This window comes from Agelaius phoeniceus, chromosome 29 (assembly GCF_051311805.1).
Source record: "Agelaius phoeniceus isolate bAgePho1 chromosome 29, bAgePho1.hap1, whole genome shotgun sequence".
Classification (NCBI taxonomy): Eukaryota; Metazoa; Chordata; class Aves; order Passeriformes; family Icteridae; genus Agelaius; species Agelaius phoeniceus.
The window spans coordinates 2,725,420-2,743,361 of NC_135293.1; the positions used below are offsets into that span (position 1 = coordinate 2,725,420).

The window sequence follows — 17,942 nt, forward strand, 5'->3', positions numbered from 1 at the left end:
TTCAAATGCGCCGTGACACGACTGGCTCGGGGCGGGTAGACAATCCCCGGCAGTGTCTGCAAGGAATCTCGCCCGCTTTCCTTTGAGTGGCCTCCAATTTATTAATTAAAATAGGCAATTATATATGATGTGGGGTGGAGGGGAGCAGGGAGACCAGCTGCACCAGTTCTTCTCACTTGGCAGGAATTGCTCTGGCTCCAGGAGGTGCTTGTGCTTCCCAGGGCTCAAGGCAGAGCCTGGGATGAGCTCGGAGCTGCCCCTGTGCCTCCAACACCTGGGCAGTGTGTGTGGGGGGGGTTTTCAGCTTCCCCAATTTCTTTAGGAACACACAGGAGGGATCCCTCGACATCCTGTCACTACAGGACATGAAATAACACGATGTGGACACGCAGCTCTTGCAAGGCGAAAAGTGAATTTTTCATTTCTGACTCCAACATTTATAGATTTTCCAAAAGTGACAGCGGATTGGAGGGTGACATTGCCACCTCTGCAATGACACTGGACAAACCAACAGTTCATCAAATTTTTCCTCCTCCATCAAAGAATGCAAAACAATGAGTTATTTACGTAAAGTGTGTGAGAAAGTTCGTTACAAGAATGTAAACATCAGAAGGCTTAAAAAAATTTAAAAATCAGGGTGACAACCCCCTGTCTGGGGCACGTGTCCCCTGCACTGCTCAGCCCAGGTGGGATGGTGGCTCTGAGCTGCTGGAGGAGCCTCTCACCCTCAAACATTGGGATTTTCCCCTGGGAGATTTTCCCCACACCCCCTTCCCAAGCAGGGTGGCCGATTTGGGAGCGGGCCGTGTCTCAGGATGACTCCATCCTACCTGGGGAGGTGTCACCTCCTCGTCAGCCCTCTCAGGTGAGGCTGCAGTTTGTCTTTCTGCAGCACCGTGGGAAAAATCCTTCCCTGGGTGACTCAAATTTGCTCCTGAGCAGACACAGATTCCTCTGGAGGCAGCAGAAGGAAGGGGGACAGGCAAACACAGAACCCCCAGTCTTGGGGTGCCCCTGCAGCATCAGAGATGGGGTGTCCATGGGATTCTCATGCCCTCTGTGGGGAGGAATCAGAGGTGGGGTGTCCATGGGATTTTGGTGCCCTTTGTGGGGAGGAATCGTGGCTGGGGGTAAAGGCAGGGTATGGAGCCTCAGCTGCCAGAAAATGGCAATTCCCTCTCCATGAGCAGCACCAGCAATGAGGATGGGCAGGGATTGCAGTCCTGACATGGATGCAGATCCCAGGAGATGAGTGAGGGGCTTTTGGGGGACCCTCAGCTGCCAGAAAATGGCAATTCCCTCTCCATGAGCAGCACCAGCAATGAGGATGGGCAGGGATTGCAGTCCTGACATGGATGCAGACCCCAAGAGATGAGTGAGGGGCTTTTGGGGGACCCTCAGCTGCCAGAAAATGGCAATTCCCTCTCCATGAGCAGCACCAGCAATGAGGATGGGCAGGGATTGCAGTCCTGACATGGATGCAGACCCCAAGAGATGAGTGAGGGGTTTTTGGGGGACCCTCAGCTACCAGAGAAGGGTGATCCCCTCTCCATGAGCAGCACCAGCAATGAAGGATGGGCACAGTTTGTAGTCCTGACATGGGGGCAAACCCCAAGAGATGAGTGAGGGGCTTTTGGGGGACCCTCAGTCCCCAAAGAAGGGTGATCCCCTCTCCACGATCAGCACCAGCAATGAGGAATGGGCAGGATCTGCAGTCCTGACATGGATGCAGACCCCAGGAGATGAGTGAGGGGCTTTTGGGGGGCTCTCCCCACTGCTGTGTGCCCGCCCTGCTGCCCTTATCTCCCTGCGCATCCACATCCTCTGCCATTTGCATCCCAACTCAGCTTCCACAGCTCCTGCGTCAGGGAATTCCAGAGGGACAAAGTCAGTGCAGCCGGATCCTTCCCCCCAGCGCCATCCCACACCATTTGATCAAGTGCTAACTTGTCCTCCGACGGTGAAACCGGGCGCTGGAGAGCTGCAGGGAGGGAAGGAGCTTCCCTTGGGGTGGGAAATGCCCCATCCGGAGGCTCCGGGCTCTGTCTGGCTCCCGTCTGGACCCACCTCCTGAATTACAGGAGCGGCAGTTTCCTCATTACCTGTAAATAAATAAACCTCATCACCCGTAAATAAATAAATGCCATCATCGCTCAGCCGCTGAACTCTGCCGATCTGCCCCAATCCTCGCACCACCACCGAGCCCTCCCAGCCCTCCAGAGCTTTGTGTCACCAATGTCCAGCCCCTGTCCCCAGCTCTGCCGAGCTTTCCAGGGCTCCTGAGCTGCTCCACAAATCCCTCCCCGGCTGCTCCATCACCCGGCAAAGCTGGAGCGGCAAATCCTGGGCTGAAGGTGCCACCTGCTGGGAGCGTGGCTGGCTTGAAATCCCCAAAACCTCACAGCCCCACTGGGCAGAACCCTTCAAATCCCACGGTTCTGTCATTCCAGTCCCGCCCCGCAGCCTCGCCATCTCCCGCTCCCCAAAATCTCATAGCCGCACTGCGTGGATACCCCAAAATCTCCCCAAAATCACCCCAAAAATAACCCCAAAAATCACTGATATCACGTGGATACCCCCAAATCACCCCAAAAATCACCCGTATCACGTGGATACCCCAAAATATCCCCCAAAATCACCCGTATCACGTGGATACCCCAAAATATCTCCCAAAATCACCCGTATCACAAGGATACCCCAAAATCTCCCCAAAAATCACGGATATCACGTGGATACCCCAAAATCTCCCCCAAAATCACCGATATCACGTGGATACCCCAAAATATCCCCAAAAATCACCGATATCACATGGATACCCCAAAATCACCCCCAAAATCACCAATATCACGCGGATACCCCAAATCTCCCAAAAATCACCCCAAAAATCAGCGATATAACATGGATACCCCAAAATCACCCCCAAACCCTGGCTCGGCAGTGCCACACAATGGTCCCTGAGGTTTGGGACCCCAGGGAGGGCCAGGCAGACCCTCTGCTCTTTCAAAAGCTGCAGCCTGGGCAAAAGGCTGGCCTTGAATTGAGCCACAGGTGGGATTCTCATGTCCCAAAAATCGAGATTCCAGCTCTCAACCTCAAAAACCTCCCCAGCATCCCAGGGGAAAGGTCTGGGAGAAATACCCAGCCCGAGAGTGCTCGGCCAACATAGAACATTCCAGTTCCTTTGGGACTATTGGGGAACATTCCAGTTCCTTTGGGGCTATTGCGTCTTGAAGCAGCTCCCAGGATTTTCAACGGGATTTTTCACTCCCTTTTTTCCTCTTTTTGGGAGACTCAACCTCTCCCCAGCTCATTATTTCCTTTTCTTTTAAAAATTAAATGGATATTTTAAAGCTCGGGGGTCGGATCCGAGAGAGGGATCAGGAGCCTGGGGGAGGAGGGGGTACGGGAAGGACTTGGGGGGTGCAGGAAGGATTGGGGGGGGGTTCCCGGAATGATGAGGGGTTCCCGGAATTGGGGATCCATCCCACCGCTTCCTTGGCCACGCCCACCCCCTTATTTGGGCAAACCACGCGTATTCATTGAATATGTCAGATCCCCGCCCCCGTATTAGCCACGCCCCCTCCGCGGTTTTTTCCCCCTCCGCGTTTCCGCCACGCGCTGTCCCCTGTCCCCCCTCGGCCGCCGTTGGCGCCGCGGCGCGCGCGGGGGGCGGGGCCGGCGGGTAGGGAAGATGGCGGAGGCGTCGCCGCAGCCGGGCCGGTTCTTCTGCCACTGCTGCTCGGCCGAGATCGCCCCGCGCCTGCCCGTGAGCGGGGCACCGGGGAGGGCCGCCGGGGAGGGCCGGGAGCGCGGGCAGGGCCGGGTGGGGGCTCCGAGGGGGCGGGCACGTGGGGGCGAGGCCTGAGGGGCCCAGGGGGCCTGAGTGGCCGGGGAGGCGGGGGCTGCCCTGAGGGGCTCCGCCCGTGGCACCGGGGCTCGGGGGCGTTGAGAGGGGCTCGGTAGCGAGGGAACGGGGCGGCGGCGGTGAGGGGAGAGGGCCTGCGGTGGGAACGGGCCAGCCGGGCCGAGGGGCAGCGGCCGGCCGGGGGCGGCGCGGCGGGAGGGGCCCTCGGGCCCGGTCCGCCCGGATTGGGGGGGCCGCGGCGGTTCGAGCGCTCCGGCCGCCCCACGGGGAGCCGGGCTGGGCCGGGAGCCCATCAGGCAGCAGCCCCCGAGCCCGGCTGTGACACCCCCGGCCCGAGGAGCCTGATCCCAGCCGGTGCCCGTGAAGCAGCGCGGGGTGTGGGGGTTTCTCGGGGTTTGGGGGTTTCTCGGTGCTCTTTCAGGAGGTTTAATGAACACGATAAAAGCCCCACCGTGGGGGCGGCTGGAGCGCAGGGAGGTGCACGGCAATACGTGGGTAGAAGTGCTGTGTAGGCACCTGGGCAGGTGCTTTAATCACACACCAAAATCCGGTGTGTGAGCGTGGAGCTTGTCCTGGTGTGGGTGGAAAAGGAGTGTGGGCTGTTAGGCAGGGTCTGGTGGATCAGTTGTTCCCCTGCTTGGCTTCCTGAGGTGTTCAGTGTGATTTGGAGAGTGCTGCTGGTCTCTTTATCCTGACACTTTTCACAGCACCTTGTCCCAAAAGTCATTGCTGTTTGCTGGCACTGAACTTGAAAAGCCTGTGAGGACAAGCAGAGCTGTCCCTGCCGGGGCTGCCTGCTTTGTGACGTGTGATTTGTCCTTTTGCCCTCTCCTTCGGGCCAGGGTGGGCCATGCTGGAGCTCCCAGCTTGTGTGTAAGAGTGAGGGCAAACTCACTGGGCTGTGGAGTCAGGAGGGAACCCAGGAAATCTGTTCTTTATTTCTGTTCAAACAGCCCGTGCTGGGCTCTGCTCACACCTGGTTGTGTGCACTTGGCTGGGCACGCCTGGCCTGTGCCAGCTGGGTTTGGGGGCTCAGATCTGTGAGTTCATGAGCTTGTTTTGGGGATCCAGGTTTCCCTCAGGATTCTCTCACCATCTGCAGGCGCAGTAACCAGCGCTGCCAAAGGAGGGACTCAAACAGCCCGAGAAACAACAAACTTTGACATTTGTGCTGTTCCAGCTGCAGAGGAATGTGCTGATCCCTGTGCTGGGAGCTGCCTGTGAGCACACAGAGACACACACACACACAACACACACAGAAGCTCCCTGGGGCAGGGTGCTCAGGCCATGGTCACTCACCCCTGTGCCACGTGTGTCCCCACCAGTTTGTGCTGGTGGGAAGCAACACAAAGAGGGTTTTAATGGTCAGGGGGTTTCATGAGCAGGGGATTTCATGGGCTGCAGTCCCCTGAGCTCGGGACCCTGACCCTGTCAGTGGTGCAGAGATGGTTGTTGTTCCACAGCAGCAGTCCTGTGTGGGAGAGGGAGCAGCCACCTCTCCCAGTCTGCTCCTGTATCTCCCTGGGCAGACAGGGCACATGCAGGGGCTCCAAGCTCTGCTCATTCCCTAGGGCCTTATCAGGGTTGGCTGTAGGGGCCAGAGGAGCGACCCCAAGAGCCTTATCAGGAGCCTCAGCTCCTTGGGGGAATCCCTCAGTCTGGCTCAGGGCTGTGCCAGTTCCAACAGAGCAGCAAAAGGAAGTGGCAAACATTATTTTTAGAAGCTCTTAAATGCCTTCTGTGCTGAGCCTGGCTCTGCCAGCACAGGGATTTGGGGTGATGTGTGCCTGCCATGGAGCAGGGGATGGGATTCCCCTGGCTCTGTGCTGTTTCTTGAGCACTGGGAAGTGAAACAGTTCCCTTTCAGGGTCTCCAGTGTTCTGGGATGGTTGGAGAGAATAAATTCCTCCTCACTAAGCCCAGGAATTGTGAGGAGGTGGCTGTCACAGGGGCTGCACTCAGCCTGTCTGTCCTGACACACTCAGGGGTGTGACAGGTCTCTGCAGTGAGCTCTGGGTGTGGGACTGTGAGCTCCTGGCTGCACAACAACCCAGAGTGTCCCTGTGGGCTGTGAACCTCAGGCTGTGTTAGTGACAGGGACCATTCAGCCTCCCTGAGCACCACAACCTCACCAAGTCCCTGCTGCCATTCCCACATTGTGTCCTGCTCCCCAGAACACACAGCTGGGCCAAAGTTCGTGGGTTTGTTGTGCAGGGAGCCTTGGGGGTTTCACTTTCACTTCACTGGAACTGCATCAGCTGTGTCTGTAGTGGGGATTAACCAGCATCACCCTCATCATTCTTAAGCTGAGCTCCCCCAGGCTTAGGCTGAGCTCTGGAAGGCAAATGTTGGGGTTTGGGGTCTCTCTGGCTCTGGGACTGTTGCATGTGCTGGGGATGGCAGACTGCAGGACCCTCCCGCCCTGTCACAGCCTGCAGCTCTGAGGTGCCACCTCCTCCTCTCACCCAGTGTGTCTTCTCCTGCAGGACTACATCTGCCCACGGTGTGAGTCTGGTTTTATTGAAGAGCTTCCTGAGGAGCCGAGGTAATGTGCTGCCCCAGGGGCTGGTGCTCCACTGAGCCCAGGTTGCTTTGCTCTCTTCCTAGTTCAAAGGCAATGTTTGCTATAAAATGCACTGTTTCTATTGCTTCTGCCCCAGCTTTAGCTCATTTTTCCTCACTTTTGGAACACAGTGCTTTGTTGGCAGAGTTTGCACCCACAGGCCAATCAGAGCAATGCTGAGCGTCCACAATGTCTCTGCTGAGGGGTGGGGCAGGAATGGTTTCATTTCAAACAAACATAAAGAAGTGTTAGGGAGGTTTTCCCCGTGCTGTGTGGTGGCTCTGACCTGATCAGGGCAGAGATAACCCCAGAGAGAGGGATCTGGGCATGGTGAGTGCACGGACACCTCATGTAAGCAGTGACTGTGTTGGGAATGAACAGCAAAACGTTGTGGCTGAGACTTTGGACTCTGCCCTGGAGCAGTGAGGTCTGTGTTTCTGTGTTGCTCTGCTGCCACTGGTGGCAGAAGCAGCAGGAATGTCTTAAAATGTTCCAGCTGTGTTTGTGAGGCCCCAGCTGTGACTGGCAGTGCAGGGGCCAGGGGCAATGGGTGGTGCTGCCTGCTGATTGTGGTGCATGGCCTGGGGCTTCTGCACTGAGCAGGTGATGTTTGGTTTGATCACCAGCCCTGCAGCCAGAAAATCCATGCTGGCTGATCCTGACTGTTTTGATGATTCCCTGTGACCTTGGGAGAGTCATAGAGTTGCTGAATCTCAGTGGTTTCAGTACCATGAATGCAAAGCTTGGTTCTGAGCAGGAAATGCTCCTGCAGCTCTGAAAGCAGAAGTCTGACAAGAACTAGAGTTTTCCCAATATCCTGAGCTGTTTGGTTGTGTGCTTCTGCAGTAGAGAAGTTTCTTTGATTCAAGATTAGACTTCTGTGTCTTGGGGTCACAGAGATCAGCGTTTGTGCCTTAAGTCTTCCTGGTGCTCTGGAGGATTAGCTGCTGTGTTTGAGATGGATTGTGGGGCAAATCCTGGCTTGACATCATGGTTCAGGCACTTCTGTGCAGCCTGTGGGATCTAATAGAGTAGAGAGAAATGGGTGAGGATGTGGGAAAATGAAAGGTTCGGGGAGGGAAAATTGATCCAGGCAATCAGAAAATCAGCAGCTGAGGCAGGACCAGGTTCTGTTGAGCTGCCTCTGCCTTGGGATGGGAGGGGGGGGCAGAAAAGCCTTGGAAGCTGCTGTGAGAAGATTACCAGTGCTCTTCATTCTCCACAGGAACGCTGACAATGAGACCAGCTCCTCCACGTCAGCCACTGATCAGAGCAGGCATCCTTTTGAGGTGAGAAGGTCCTTTCTCTCTTCCACCACCTTCTGCTTTGCTGTTGGATTGAGTATTTCTCCAATAGTGCATTGTTTAAACGTTTCCCAGTTCATGACAGAACTTGGAAAGGAGGAATTCATATCCTCCACATGCTGCTCCTGAAATCTCCACATCCCATATTTTTGCTGTGTGTGTTACATAGGACCATCACTCACAGCTGATTCCCATCGTGAGGGGGCTCAGCAGGATTTGGAGAACAGGATTTGGGTGTGTTGCTATGCAGTAGCCTCAGCTCAGAAGCAGCAGTGACACACCAAAGAGAAAGCAGGGAACTGTGATTATTTCTGCCTTTGTGTGCAGTTCCAGTGTCTGTTCCTCACTGAGCTGCCCCTGAGGGTGCAGGTCCCAGTGTCACCCCAGGCTGTGGGCAGCTGCTGGGACACCAGCAATGCTTGGAACTTTGATCCAAGCATCCCAGGACTTTTAGGGGCTGTGATTTGGAACTGACCTTCCCCTTTCACTACAAACTATTTACTCCAATCACTCATATCAGAGAAAATATTAACACACATGCATTTATTCGTACAGCCTTTCAAACTGCTGCTGCAGGTATATCACGTTCCAATTAGATCTGGCCATCAAGTGCACTTGGAGCAATGTCAGAGTGAGAGCAAACAAGTTATGGGTGTTTGGGTCAAGTGTGGCAGACTGCAGGGGCTGAGGTTGAGGCAGGCCAGCAGCATCTTTGTCCCATTCTGAATTTTACCGTCGTTCCTCTTGTCACAGTCTGTTCTCTGCATTCCAGAACGTGGATCAGCACTTGTTCACCTTGCCCCCGGGCTATGGCCAGTTTGCTTTCGGCTTCTTTGACGACAGCTTTGAGTTTCCCTTCGGGTCCAACGTGCAGCAGGCAGAGGACAACCGGGACTCGGAGAACCGGCGGGAGCGCGAGCACCAGTCCCGGCACCGCTACGGCGCCCGGCAGCCCCGCGCCCGCCTGGCCACGCGCCGAGCCTCGGGCAGGCACGAGGGAGTCCCCACGCTGGAAGGGTGAGAACCACTCTGGCACCTCAGGGGGGAACCTTGTTGTTCCTCACTTTTCCTTCTGGGTTATTGGAGCGGCAGCCCGAAGATCTCCAGCGCTGCTGTGGGTGACACCTGTGTGCCGCCTGAGCGTGTTGGCAGCTCCTGCTTTTGGGGTCTGTTTGGGGTGTTTTAGCTGAGTGGTGACATGGGCTGTGCTTAGGAGTTTGTCCTATAGTGGGAGAATATTCCCTGGTCATTGTCAGGTGTTGTAAAATTGTTGTACTTGAAGAGAACACCAGAGTGTGTGTAAGTGCCTCTTGGGAGCCACTCATCATCATGGCAGGAATTGTCCCCTTATGAATCAAATATTGAACCTTTATCAGTGGCTGATCACTCCCTAAGCTGCCATTGCAATTGCTGAAGGGTATTTTTAATTGCCATCTGTGTCCCACCTGAGCCTGTTGGGGTTTTTTTAGCTGGGTGGTGACATAGACTGTGCTTAGGAGTTGGCCTCTAGTGGGAGAATATTCCCTGGTCATTGCCAGGTGTTGCAGAAATGTACTTGCCATGAGGGGAAACAGAAGAGAACACCAGACAGTGTTTGTGGAAGTGCATCTTGGGAGCCACTCATCATCATGGCAGGAATTGTCCCCTTCTGAATCAAATATTGAAACTTTATCAGTGGCTGATCACTCCCTAAGCTGCTATTGCAATTGCTGTAGGGTATTTTTAATTGCCCCCAACAATGTGACAGTATTCAGCTTACTGAGCCTCTCCCTCCATGATGGGGTGCTGGGCTGGGAGCCAGCAAAGTTTAATTCTTACACAATCCTGATTTTCTTGTCTTTCAGAATTATCCAGCAGCTGGTCAATGGAATTATTGCACCGACCACAATTCCAAACCTAGGCCTGGGCCCTTGGTGAGTTGGAGGATGTGCTGCTCTCTGTGACAGTGTCTTCTTGGTGCTCCAGGATGAACTCACTTGCTGTCCTTGCTCCTCAGGGGAGTCCTGCACTCAAATCCGATGGACTATGCCTGGGGTGCCAACGGCCTGGATGCGATTATCACACAGGTACAAACTGGGATTCCCTGCAGTCTCCATCCTCCTGTGCAGTGCTGCAGGAGAGGCAGCACCTCTAGGGGTGCAGGGAATGAGGGGCTGGGGGACTGAAATGAGAAAGGATCCACAGTGGTCATTGCCAGGTGTTGTAAAATTGTTGTACTTGCTGTGAGGGGAAACAGAAAAGAACACCAGACAGTGTTTGTGTAAGTGCATCTAAATCCAGGTGCCCTGGCTCAGGAAACGAGTGGATTCTGTGTGCTGCTGAGCTCACCTCTCTGTTCTGCCTGCCTGGCTGGTTGTTTTTCCAGTTACTGAATCAATTTGAAAACACTGGACCGCCACCAGCAGACAAAGAGAAGATCCAAGCCCTCCCCACCATACAGATCACACAGGAGCACGTAGGTACGTGGCTGCTCCATGGAGTTGTGCACTGGAAGCTCTCTGTAATGTTTTCTTGGGACTTGAATTTTGTCTGTTTGTACCTTAAAAACATTTCAAAGTGGGCAGAGAGCTGAAGGGGCTCTGTTACACTCACACAAAAAAAAAGAGCAGTGTAGGCTGGACAGATTTGCCCTGGGGAGGTTGTGAGAAGTTCAGTGTGGATAGAGATGGAAAAGCAGAAGGGAAGGATGAGGCATACCCTGGGCAGGGGAGATGGGGGGTGATGGTGTGGGGACTGTAGAGCACCAAGCTTTCCTCCTGACAGGAATGGAGCCGTGGTAGGGAAGGGGAGAGGGATGATGAGTCCTGAGTCGGGGGCTTTGTGCATCATTCTCTCCTCCTTTGCTCAGCTGGGCTTGGCTTTCCCTGTGCCATGCAGATTCTGGGTTGGAGTGCCCTGTGTGTAAGGAAGACTACACAGTCGGGGAGAATGTGCGGCAGTTACCGTGCAATCACCTGTTCCACGACGGCTGCATCGTCCCGTGGCTGGAGCAGGTGAGTGCCTGGGGCCTGCAGCATTGGGGGCTTTGTCTGCTCCTGCTCCCCTCTGTAAATATTTTCCTACCTCCACGATGAGGCCTGAGCACCTGTGGTCAGAGGATGGAGTGTCATCCCAGCCCATTCCTCGAGTGCTGCTCCCCTGGTGTGTTTCTAATCCCATTTCCCCTATTTCTTGTTTTGTTTTTTTGTCTGCTCCCCAAAGCATGACACGTGTCCCGTCTGCCGGAAAAGTTTAAGTGGACAAAACACTGCCACAAACCCCCCAGGACTCACAGGGATGAACTTCTCGTCATCCTCCTCCTCCTCCTCTTCCTCCAGCTCACCAAGTAATGAAAACTCATCGAACAACTCATGAATCTTAACGCACCCTCTGTCCCCGGGGCCCTTCCACTGTTCCCCTTCCCTCCCTGGGCACCGCCAGCAGCCAAAGGGGCTTCCAGAGCAGAGCGAGGGGAGGGGACGAGGCAGGAGCAGTGCCCCCAGAATTTCCTTTTGATTTCTGAAGACACGGAGCCTCTGGGTCCTTCAGAGATGAGAAGCCTCAAGTTCTGTGATGAAAAAAGGGGGGAAAGAGCTCTGTCTGTCAATAAAAACATCCTCTTTGCGTGGACTTTACCCATTGCAGTGCGAGGCTGCTGCGCTCCCCGGCTGGGAACCCCGAGGTGCTGAGCGAGTGGTTGAATCCCGAATGGAAATGTTGTTTGTATGGGTTTGAATTTGAGATCCCTTTCTTTTTATTTCTTTTGCTCCTCCTTCCCCTTGGATACTATCTTTTCTGCTTTGGAGATTGACGTCTAAAATGGAAGTATAAGGATGCTGCCTCCCCCCCCCAGGATCACCATCTGGGGAGGACCAATAGCTGTCACTGAAACAGGAACTCTCAAGTAGACCCCGGGATCCTTCCCTGTCCCATCTCGAGTCCCTTTTATTTCTCTTTATAACCTCGCCCGCTGATACTCAACACTGAGAGGGGTTTTTATAATCTTAAATTATTACTGTTGTCAATAAATGGACATTTCAGCTCTGCGAGCCATTATGCATGATTTGAGGAAAGCTACAGGGTAAGCTCTGAGGCCACCAAGCTGTCCTGCCTTCCCCAGGCAGGCTGGGCCTCTCTGAGCCCTCCTGCATGCTGGGAGTTCCGGTGGGAGCCACTGCCAGCCTGTGGATCACTGCACAGGTAGCCAAGGATCGCAGCTGGAATCATCCTCGCCTGGTGTTTTCTATTTTTTACACCTTTTTCCCCCTTACAGTCCTGCCCCCCTCGCAGCCAGGGCAGGCTGTTCTGCTGAGCCGACACAGGACTGGGTGTGTGCAGCAGAATGAGGACCAGCAAATCTCATTGTGACCGAGTAATTACCAGGAAAACAACATTTTGGAGAGGAAAAAAAAAAATGTATTGCAAAGCTACTTAAAATAGAGCTGATTAAAACAAGGAGAGAGAGAAAAATATCCAGGTATGTTTGTGACTCAGTTTCTGTGACAGAGCTGAAGCTCGGAGAATGACAAGAATGTCACCAGAGAGGGCAGTGACTCCCTGCCATGTCCCTGCTTCCTGGGTCCTGAGGCATGAGAGGAGAAGCTCTCACCATCATCACTGGGAGCCCCTTCCCCTCACAGGGACTTGAGGTGGTCAGGAGGTTTCCTAGAGGGCTGGGGGTCTGTGATGGTACCACATTTGGGACTGCTCTGTGGCAGAGACCAGAGCAGACCAGGGAGAACCTGGCCCCATGGGAGAAGTGGGTGGAGGGTTTGACAGTTTGGGGGGTTCCCTGCCTCTCCCTCGGCTTTGGGGGCTGCTGGGGAAGGTGCTGGCTCAAGCAGAGCTTGGGTGTCTCTTCTAAAGCAGCATCACCCCAGCACCTGGCCCCCTTCCATGAGCTTCCTGAGAAGAGATGAACCTCATTTAGGAGGGGGAAGGATGGTTTGGTATTTCTTGAGCCATTTCAGAACACAAGAAGTTGGTTTGTTGGAGAAAGTGTCCCCAGCTGTGTGCCAGGGCCGGGGGCTGGCAGGGAGCGACTTGCCAGGACTGTTTTTCTTCCTCGGCTTGGCCGGGCAGTGTGGCGGCGCCTTTCATCTGCCAGGAGGGTTTATCTCAGGACTGGTGTGTCGGGGTTAATGGCTCATCCTCTGCCAGGGGTTAAGCCAGAAGCCTGGGCTGCTGAGGTGGGTGGCAGCAAGAAGGTCCCAGCTGAACCTGAACGTGTCCATCGGCTGACCCGACACCGAGGAAAGGCTTTGCTGTTTAGTCACCAAAACAAGAGACCTGGAAAAATCTTCCCTCTCCCACTATTTCAGCTGTGACAGGGGGTCCTGGCTCCCCCAGGTGCTTGGGGATGATTTCTCATGTGTGAGCAGCACTCAGGGAGGTTTCAAGTCCTGGGTGGGTGCATGGCAGGTGCTGCCCACCTGGCAGGGGCTCACCACAGTCAGCACATGGTTAATACAGTGGCTGTTCCCTCTCAGACTCATTTGGAGCTGGTTGGGTCAGAAATGGAACGAGTTTGGTGGTTTTTGCTGGGGCCATTGCTCTGTCTGACGTGACAGTGACCGGGATGCTGGGCCTGGCCACAGCAGCTGTGAGGTGTTGCCAGGGATGTGCCCTGGCCAGCACGCTGAGGTGCAGGTGCTATTCCTGGCCATGCTGCCCTCCAGCTGAGGGGCTGCTCCTCACCACTGTCCCAGCTGTGCTTTTGTTGGGGATGAGGATGCAGAGCTGGGCTGCAGGACTGACTGGCACTGGCTGTGGCCAGGGACAGCCCTGGAGCTGTGTCTGCCTGAGGATCTGGGCTGGCTCCTGCTCCTTCCTTTGTGCCACTGAACCACCGTGACTGTTTTGCTGCAGGGTGGGTGGGGGTCAGTGAAAAGCTGCATGTGGCAAAGGACCAGCTGGGCTCCCTGCCAGGGGCAGCAGTGACACTGGTGGCTGCAGCCACAACCACACAGGAGCCAATCCCTCCCATTCCAAGCCAAGTTCACCATCAAAGCTCCAAGACCTGCTCCTGTTCCATACCACAACACAGCTTTAATTGCCACGGAAGCTCGGACACAGACAACCTGCTGCTACATCCCAGCCCTGCAGAGATGCCATTAGCAGATCCTGGCCCCTGCTCCAGTCGTGTTCCCCAGCTGCACCACACCAGCTCTGTGCCAGGCTGTCCTGGTTTAGGGCAAATTTGGGAACAGTGGAAGAACCACAGCCCCACACAGCTGAGTCTGGAGCATCTACCTTCCACATCCCTCCTCTGCCGTGCATTAAAAATAAAGCAATAAATAGCAAAAAATAGATATGTACATAAATAAAATAACTTTTTTTTTTTGTTTGTGTTTTTTGGTTTTTTCTTTTTCTTCCTACAGGACCGTCTGGAGCTGCCCACGGTGTTCAGCTGACGAGCATGGGGAGGAAGTGTGTGGAGAGGTGCTGCCGGCTTGTCCTGCCCCCTCTCTGTGGCCGGCCCTTGCTATTGAGCGAGAGGAACATGGGGCGGCCGCGGTGCCGCCAGCGCAGCGACGCGTAGGTGTTGTAGCCGTTCTCTTCGATGCGCTCCGTGAACTTGCAGTTGGGGCTGAACTCCTTCTGGCAGGAGAGGGAAGGGGGTGAGGGGTGGCTCTGCTCAGCTGCAGCCCCTCGGACCCCAAGAGTGGGGCAGGGCAGGACCCTGGCTCCTCCCTGATCCCCTGGGGGCAGAGGGGCTTGGTGGGTGCAGGTCAGGGCATGGGAAAGCAGGAGCCTGTTCCGAGCCTGCCCTGAGCCTGTGACTCTGGTGCAGTCCCTCCCAGGAGGCAGCGTCCGACCTACCGACCCGTAGAGCCTCCCCCGCTTGTTCATGGCCAGGTAGAATCCGGTGTGCACCGCCCGGATGGCCACGACGCCGACACGAACCGACCGGATCTCAACGATGCCTGCGGGACAGGGAAGCGCGGCATGAGCCAGGGAGGGACGGGAGACATCCCTGCCCCTGCTGGCTCTGTGCGCTCAGTGTCCTCCTAGAGACAGGGAGTTGCTGATCCTCATCCAGAGCAGCAGAGGAACAAGGGCTGCAGCCCGAGCTGGGAGTGGGAGGAGGAACCTCTGATCCAAGCAAGGTTTGATCTTTACTCCTCTCCTCCCCAGGGTCCAGCCACTTCCCAGAAGTGGGAGTGATGCCAAGCACAACCTCATGTGTGTCCTCCCCTCGCTGGCAGCTCTGCCCGTTCATCCATCCCTAGCACGGTGCCCCGGGGCCCTGACCCGCCTCCCGCAGGGCACTGAAAGGGCCGAGTGGGCATGGGGGTGGCAGCGACAACACACATCCTGTTATGGTGGACGAAGGCACACAGCAGAGCTCTGTGGGGCAGGAATAAGCCAGACAGTGCTGTCCATGGATGCCCGATTTCCTGGTGGCACAAACAAGGACAAGCAGCCCCATTCCCAGCACCGTGAGCACTGCAGGGCATGAGGATGAGCCCGGGGGGAGGCTGTGGAGCCACAGCTGGGCTGGCGTGTGTGTGTGTGTGCCCCGACCGCCGAGCTCCGGCTCGGCCGCTAATGGGAAAGGCATGCGGTCAGACCAGCGGCTCTGGCACGGGGAAACACCCAGAGCATCATCGGGGCCTCTGGATTCCTGCACTGCCTCACGCCGGCCGGCCCCGAGCGCCGCTGCCCGCCAGGCACAGTGGGAAGGGGAGAAGGAATGTCCAGCGATGTGGGCAGGGCAGCAGGAAAGGCTGGAGCCACAGCAGGATCGGCCACTGGGCACCACGGCAGGGGCTGGACAGGGTGGGAGGACACACAGCGTGGGGGCTGCAGCCCCTGGGAAAGGGCTTTCATCAATCTCCCGGTGTTGCTGGCATTGCCTGGGCATCACCTGCCTGCAGGAGGACAGGGTGGATACAGCACCGGGGCAGCGTTTGAGCTCCCCCGGGGTTTTCAGTGCTGCTGCCACGGGAAGCCATTGACAGGGCACTGACTGAGCGAATGCCTGTGAATCCATCCCACTTGATCGCTGTCTGAAGCTGCTGCTATTTATAAGGACTTGTGCTTTTCTAAAAATAACCCCCTTCTGTTCCCAGCGCTCCGGCCGGCTCTGCCGCCCTTTGTGTGCAGGTGCCTGCCCAGTACCTGGCCAGAGCCAGCTCCCAGTGCTCCCAGTTTCTCACTCAGCCCCAGAGGGGTCTCTAGGAGGCTGGGACAGATGCAGGGCTTGAAGTGGGGGAGTCCCTGGAAGATCCCCTGCCACCCTAGAGCTGCCAGTGGGGCTGGTCCAGCAGCTTCTGCGAGGGCTGTGGAGCAGAGCCCGCGCCCAGCCCAGGCGCACACAGATAAGCAGAGTGAGCCTCGTGTACAGCCTGGAGCTGCTCTGCCTGCCAGCTCCCATGGCCACACCATGGAGGGAACGTGTTGGGGTGCTTTGTGCTGGCAGTGTGCCTGGTCGGGACTCCCGACAGCCTCCGACACCTCAGGAGGGTTCCCTGGGCTGGGCTGGGCTTGGCTGCCGTGTCCTGGGGCTGCTGGGAGATGTCCTGTGCTGGCTGGGAGATGGGGCAGCCCCTGCTGGAGCAGGACATGGGCTGGGGGTGCTGCAGCCCTCCTGCCCAAACCCCAGCACCCTGTCAGGGCATCTTTTCCAAGGCCCCCAAGATCCCCCTCCTTGTCCAGCTGTTGTCCTGCCAGCCTGGTGCCCCCATCCCTATCCCAGGGGCTCAGACCCTGCACCCCGATGGGCAGCTGATACCTGAGCACTTGCAGCCCTGCCACGTCCTTGGGGACTCTGTCCCTCTGCCCAGCCTGCTAATTTGAGTCCCAACCTGCTCTGCTGCTCCCTGGTCCCCTCCGACGGGGATGCTCTACTGTCCCACATCGGACAGATGCCCCATTCTGGGACCAGCATCACCGCAAAGCTTCCTACATCCCCCTTCCTCCTCCTCAGCCTTCTTCCCCTCCAGTGTGTTGGTGGGGGAACGATCAGATCCTCCCGATCACTGGGGAATGCAGGGCAGGGGGAATCGTGAACTGGCCGGACGAGATGGGACAAAGGACCCCCGAGAGACGCCCTAGGACCCCCCAGCCGCTGAGAAAGCAACGCCGGGTGCCCGGGCAGTGCCCGCCGGTGTCCGCGCCCCTCTCACGGCTCCCACGGTGCAGTGAAGGGGGCAGCCGGTGCCGGGGCGCTCCCGGAACGCCGGGGGACAGCGGGGACCCGCCGATCTCGCGTCCCCGGAGGACCGGGCACTTTGGCTGAGATTTCCCCAGAGGGAAGAGTCAGGGGCTCTCCCTGGGCAGGGCATGGAGGGTCCCGTCGCCGACCCGAGGCGCCTCCGCCCCAGCCCCGGCACCGGCGCGATCGCGCTCTCGCCCGCCGTGGGCGGGGGGCGGCCCCAGATCCCGGCTTTACCCCGTCCCCGTCCCGTCCCCGTCCCGGTCCCGTCCCCACTCACTGCCCGGCCGCTCCCTCCAGCGCGTTCCCTCCACGCCGCCGCCGCCGTCGATGCGCAGGAAGAAGCGGGTGGCGGAGAAGAGCCGCCGCCAGCGCACGTCGCCCTCCAGGTGCCCGTAGCTGCGGGGGGGCCGCCGGCCGGTCCCGGTGGCACTGCCCGGCCCCGGCCCCGGCCCCGCCAGCACGGCCAGTGCCCCGGCCAGGCAGGCGGCGATGGCGGCGGGGCCCCCGCGCCTCATGGCGGCGGGCGGCGGGCGACAGGCGGGCGACGGGCCATGGGCCATGGCCACGGCGGGCGACAGGCGACCGGCCCCGACGGCGCGAGCGGCCGGGATGGGCGGCTCGGGGCGGGGCTGTGGCGGCTCGGGGCGGGGCGGGGACCGGGGCGGTGCCTCCCATTCATAAATCGGCGCCCCGACGGCTGTCCCGGGTCACTGCGCGCGGTCAGTCGCCCACCACCGCGGGGACGGCACAGTCCGGTATCCGCCGTCAGCCGCGATGGGCGGGCACGGGACGAGCGCCGCGGGCACAGAGCGCGGGGAGAGGCGGAGGGCGCGAGGCTGCTGTGGCTCAGAACCTGCGGAGGGTGGCGTCCATCTCTAGCCCGACCTGAGACGCGCCGAGCTCGGGCCGGGAGGCGCGGGTCAGCCGGGCTCCACCGTTTTCCCCGGGCTCCGCCACCTCCCGGAGCCTCCGCCGTGTCCCGGGCTCCGCGCTCGTCCCGGCCCACCCCGTCGGGGCCGCCGCGGCCGCCAGGGGGCGCAGAGCGCGGCCGCGCTGCACCATGGGAGC

General features: G+C 57.7%; 2 protein-coding genes across 6 annotated transcripts; one reads left to right on the forward strand and one right to left on the reverse strand.

Moving 5' to 3' along the window:
- The first annotated feature begins 3,612 nt into the window (after positions 1 to 3,612).
- Positions 3,613 to 14,245, forward strand: RNF126 (ring finger protein 126). 2 transcript variants are annotated; one of them, XM_054650032.2, is made up of 9 exons: positions 3,613 to 3,766; positions 6,352 to 6,410; positions 7,654 to 7,717; positions 8,505 to 8,749; positions 9,577 to 9,645; positions 9,729 to 9,798; positions 10,098 to 10,191; positions 10,610 to 10,725; positions 14,092 to 14,245. In XM_054650032.2, the coding sequence occupies exons 1-9, from the start codon at positions 3,692 to 3,694 to the stop codon at positions 14,122 to 14,124; spliced, it is 825 nt and encodes a 274-aa protein (XP_054506007.1). In that variant the 5' UTR covers positions 3,613 to 3,691; the 3' UTR covers positions 14,125 to 14,245. The 2 variants fall into 2 exon arrangements, with proteins under 2 accessions (XP_054506007.1, XP_054506006.1); XM_054650031.2 differs by lacking the exon at positions 14,092 to 14,245 and adding an exon at positions 10,934 to 12,183.
- FGF22 (fibroblast growth factor 22) lies at positions 12,297 to 17,930 on the reverse strand. Of its 4 annotated transcripts, none has more exons than XM_054650393.2 (3): positions 17,152 to 17,930; positions 14,538 to 14,637; positions 12,297 to 14,311 (listed from the first exon to the last, which is right to left on the reverse strand). In XM_054650393.2, exons 1-3 carry the CDS (start codon positions 17,432 to 17,434, stop codon positions 14,086 to 14,088), a joined length of 609 nt encoding a protein of 202 aa, XP_054506368.2. In that variant the 5' UTR covers positions 17,435 to 17,930; the 3' UTR covers positions 12,297 to 14,085. The 4 variants fall into 4 exon arrangements, with proteins under 4 accessions (XP_054506368.2, XP_077047475.1, XP_077047474.1 ...); XM_077191360.1 differs by having other exon boundaries at positions 14,117 to 14,308; positions 14,534 to 14,637; positions 17,152 to 17,928; XM_077191359.1 differs by having other exon boundaries at positions 14,117 to 14,311; positions 14,534 to 14,637; positions 17,152 to 17,924.
- Between the last annotated feature and the right edge of the window lie 12 nt (positions 17,931 to 17,942).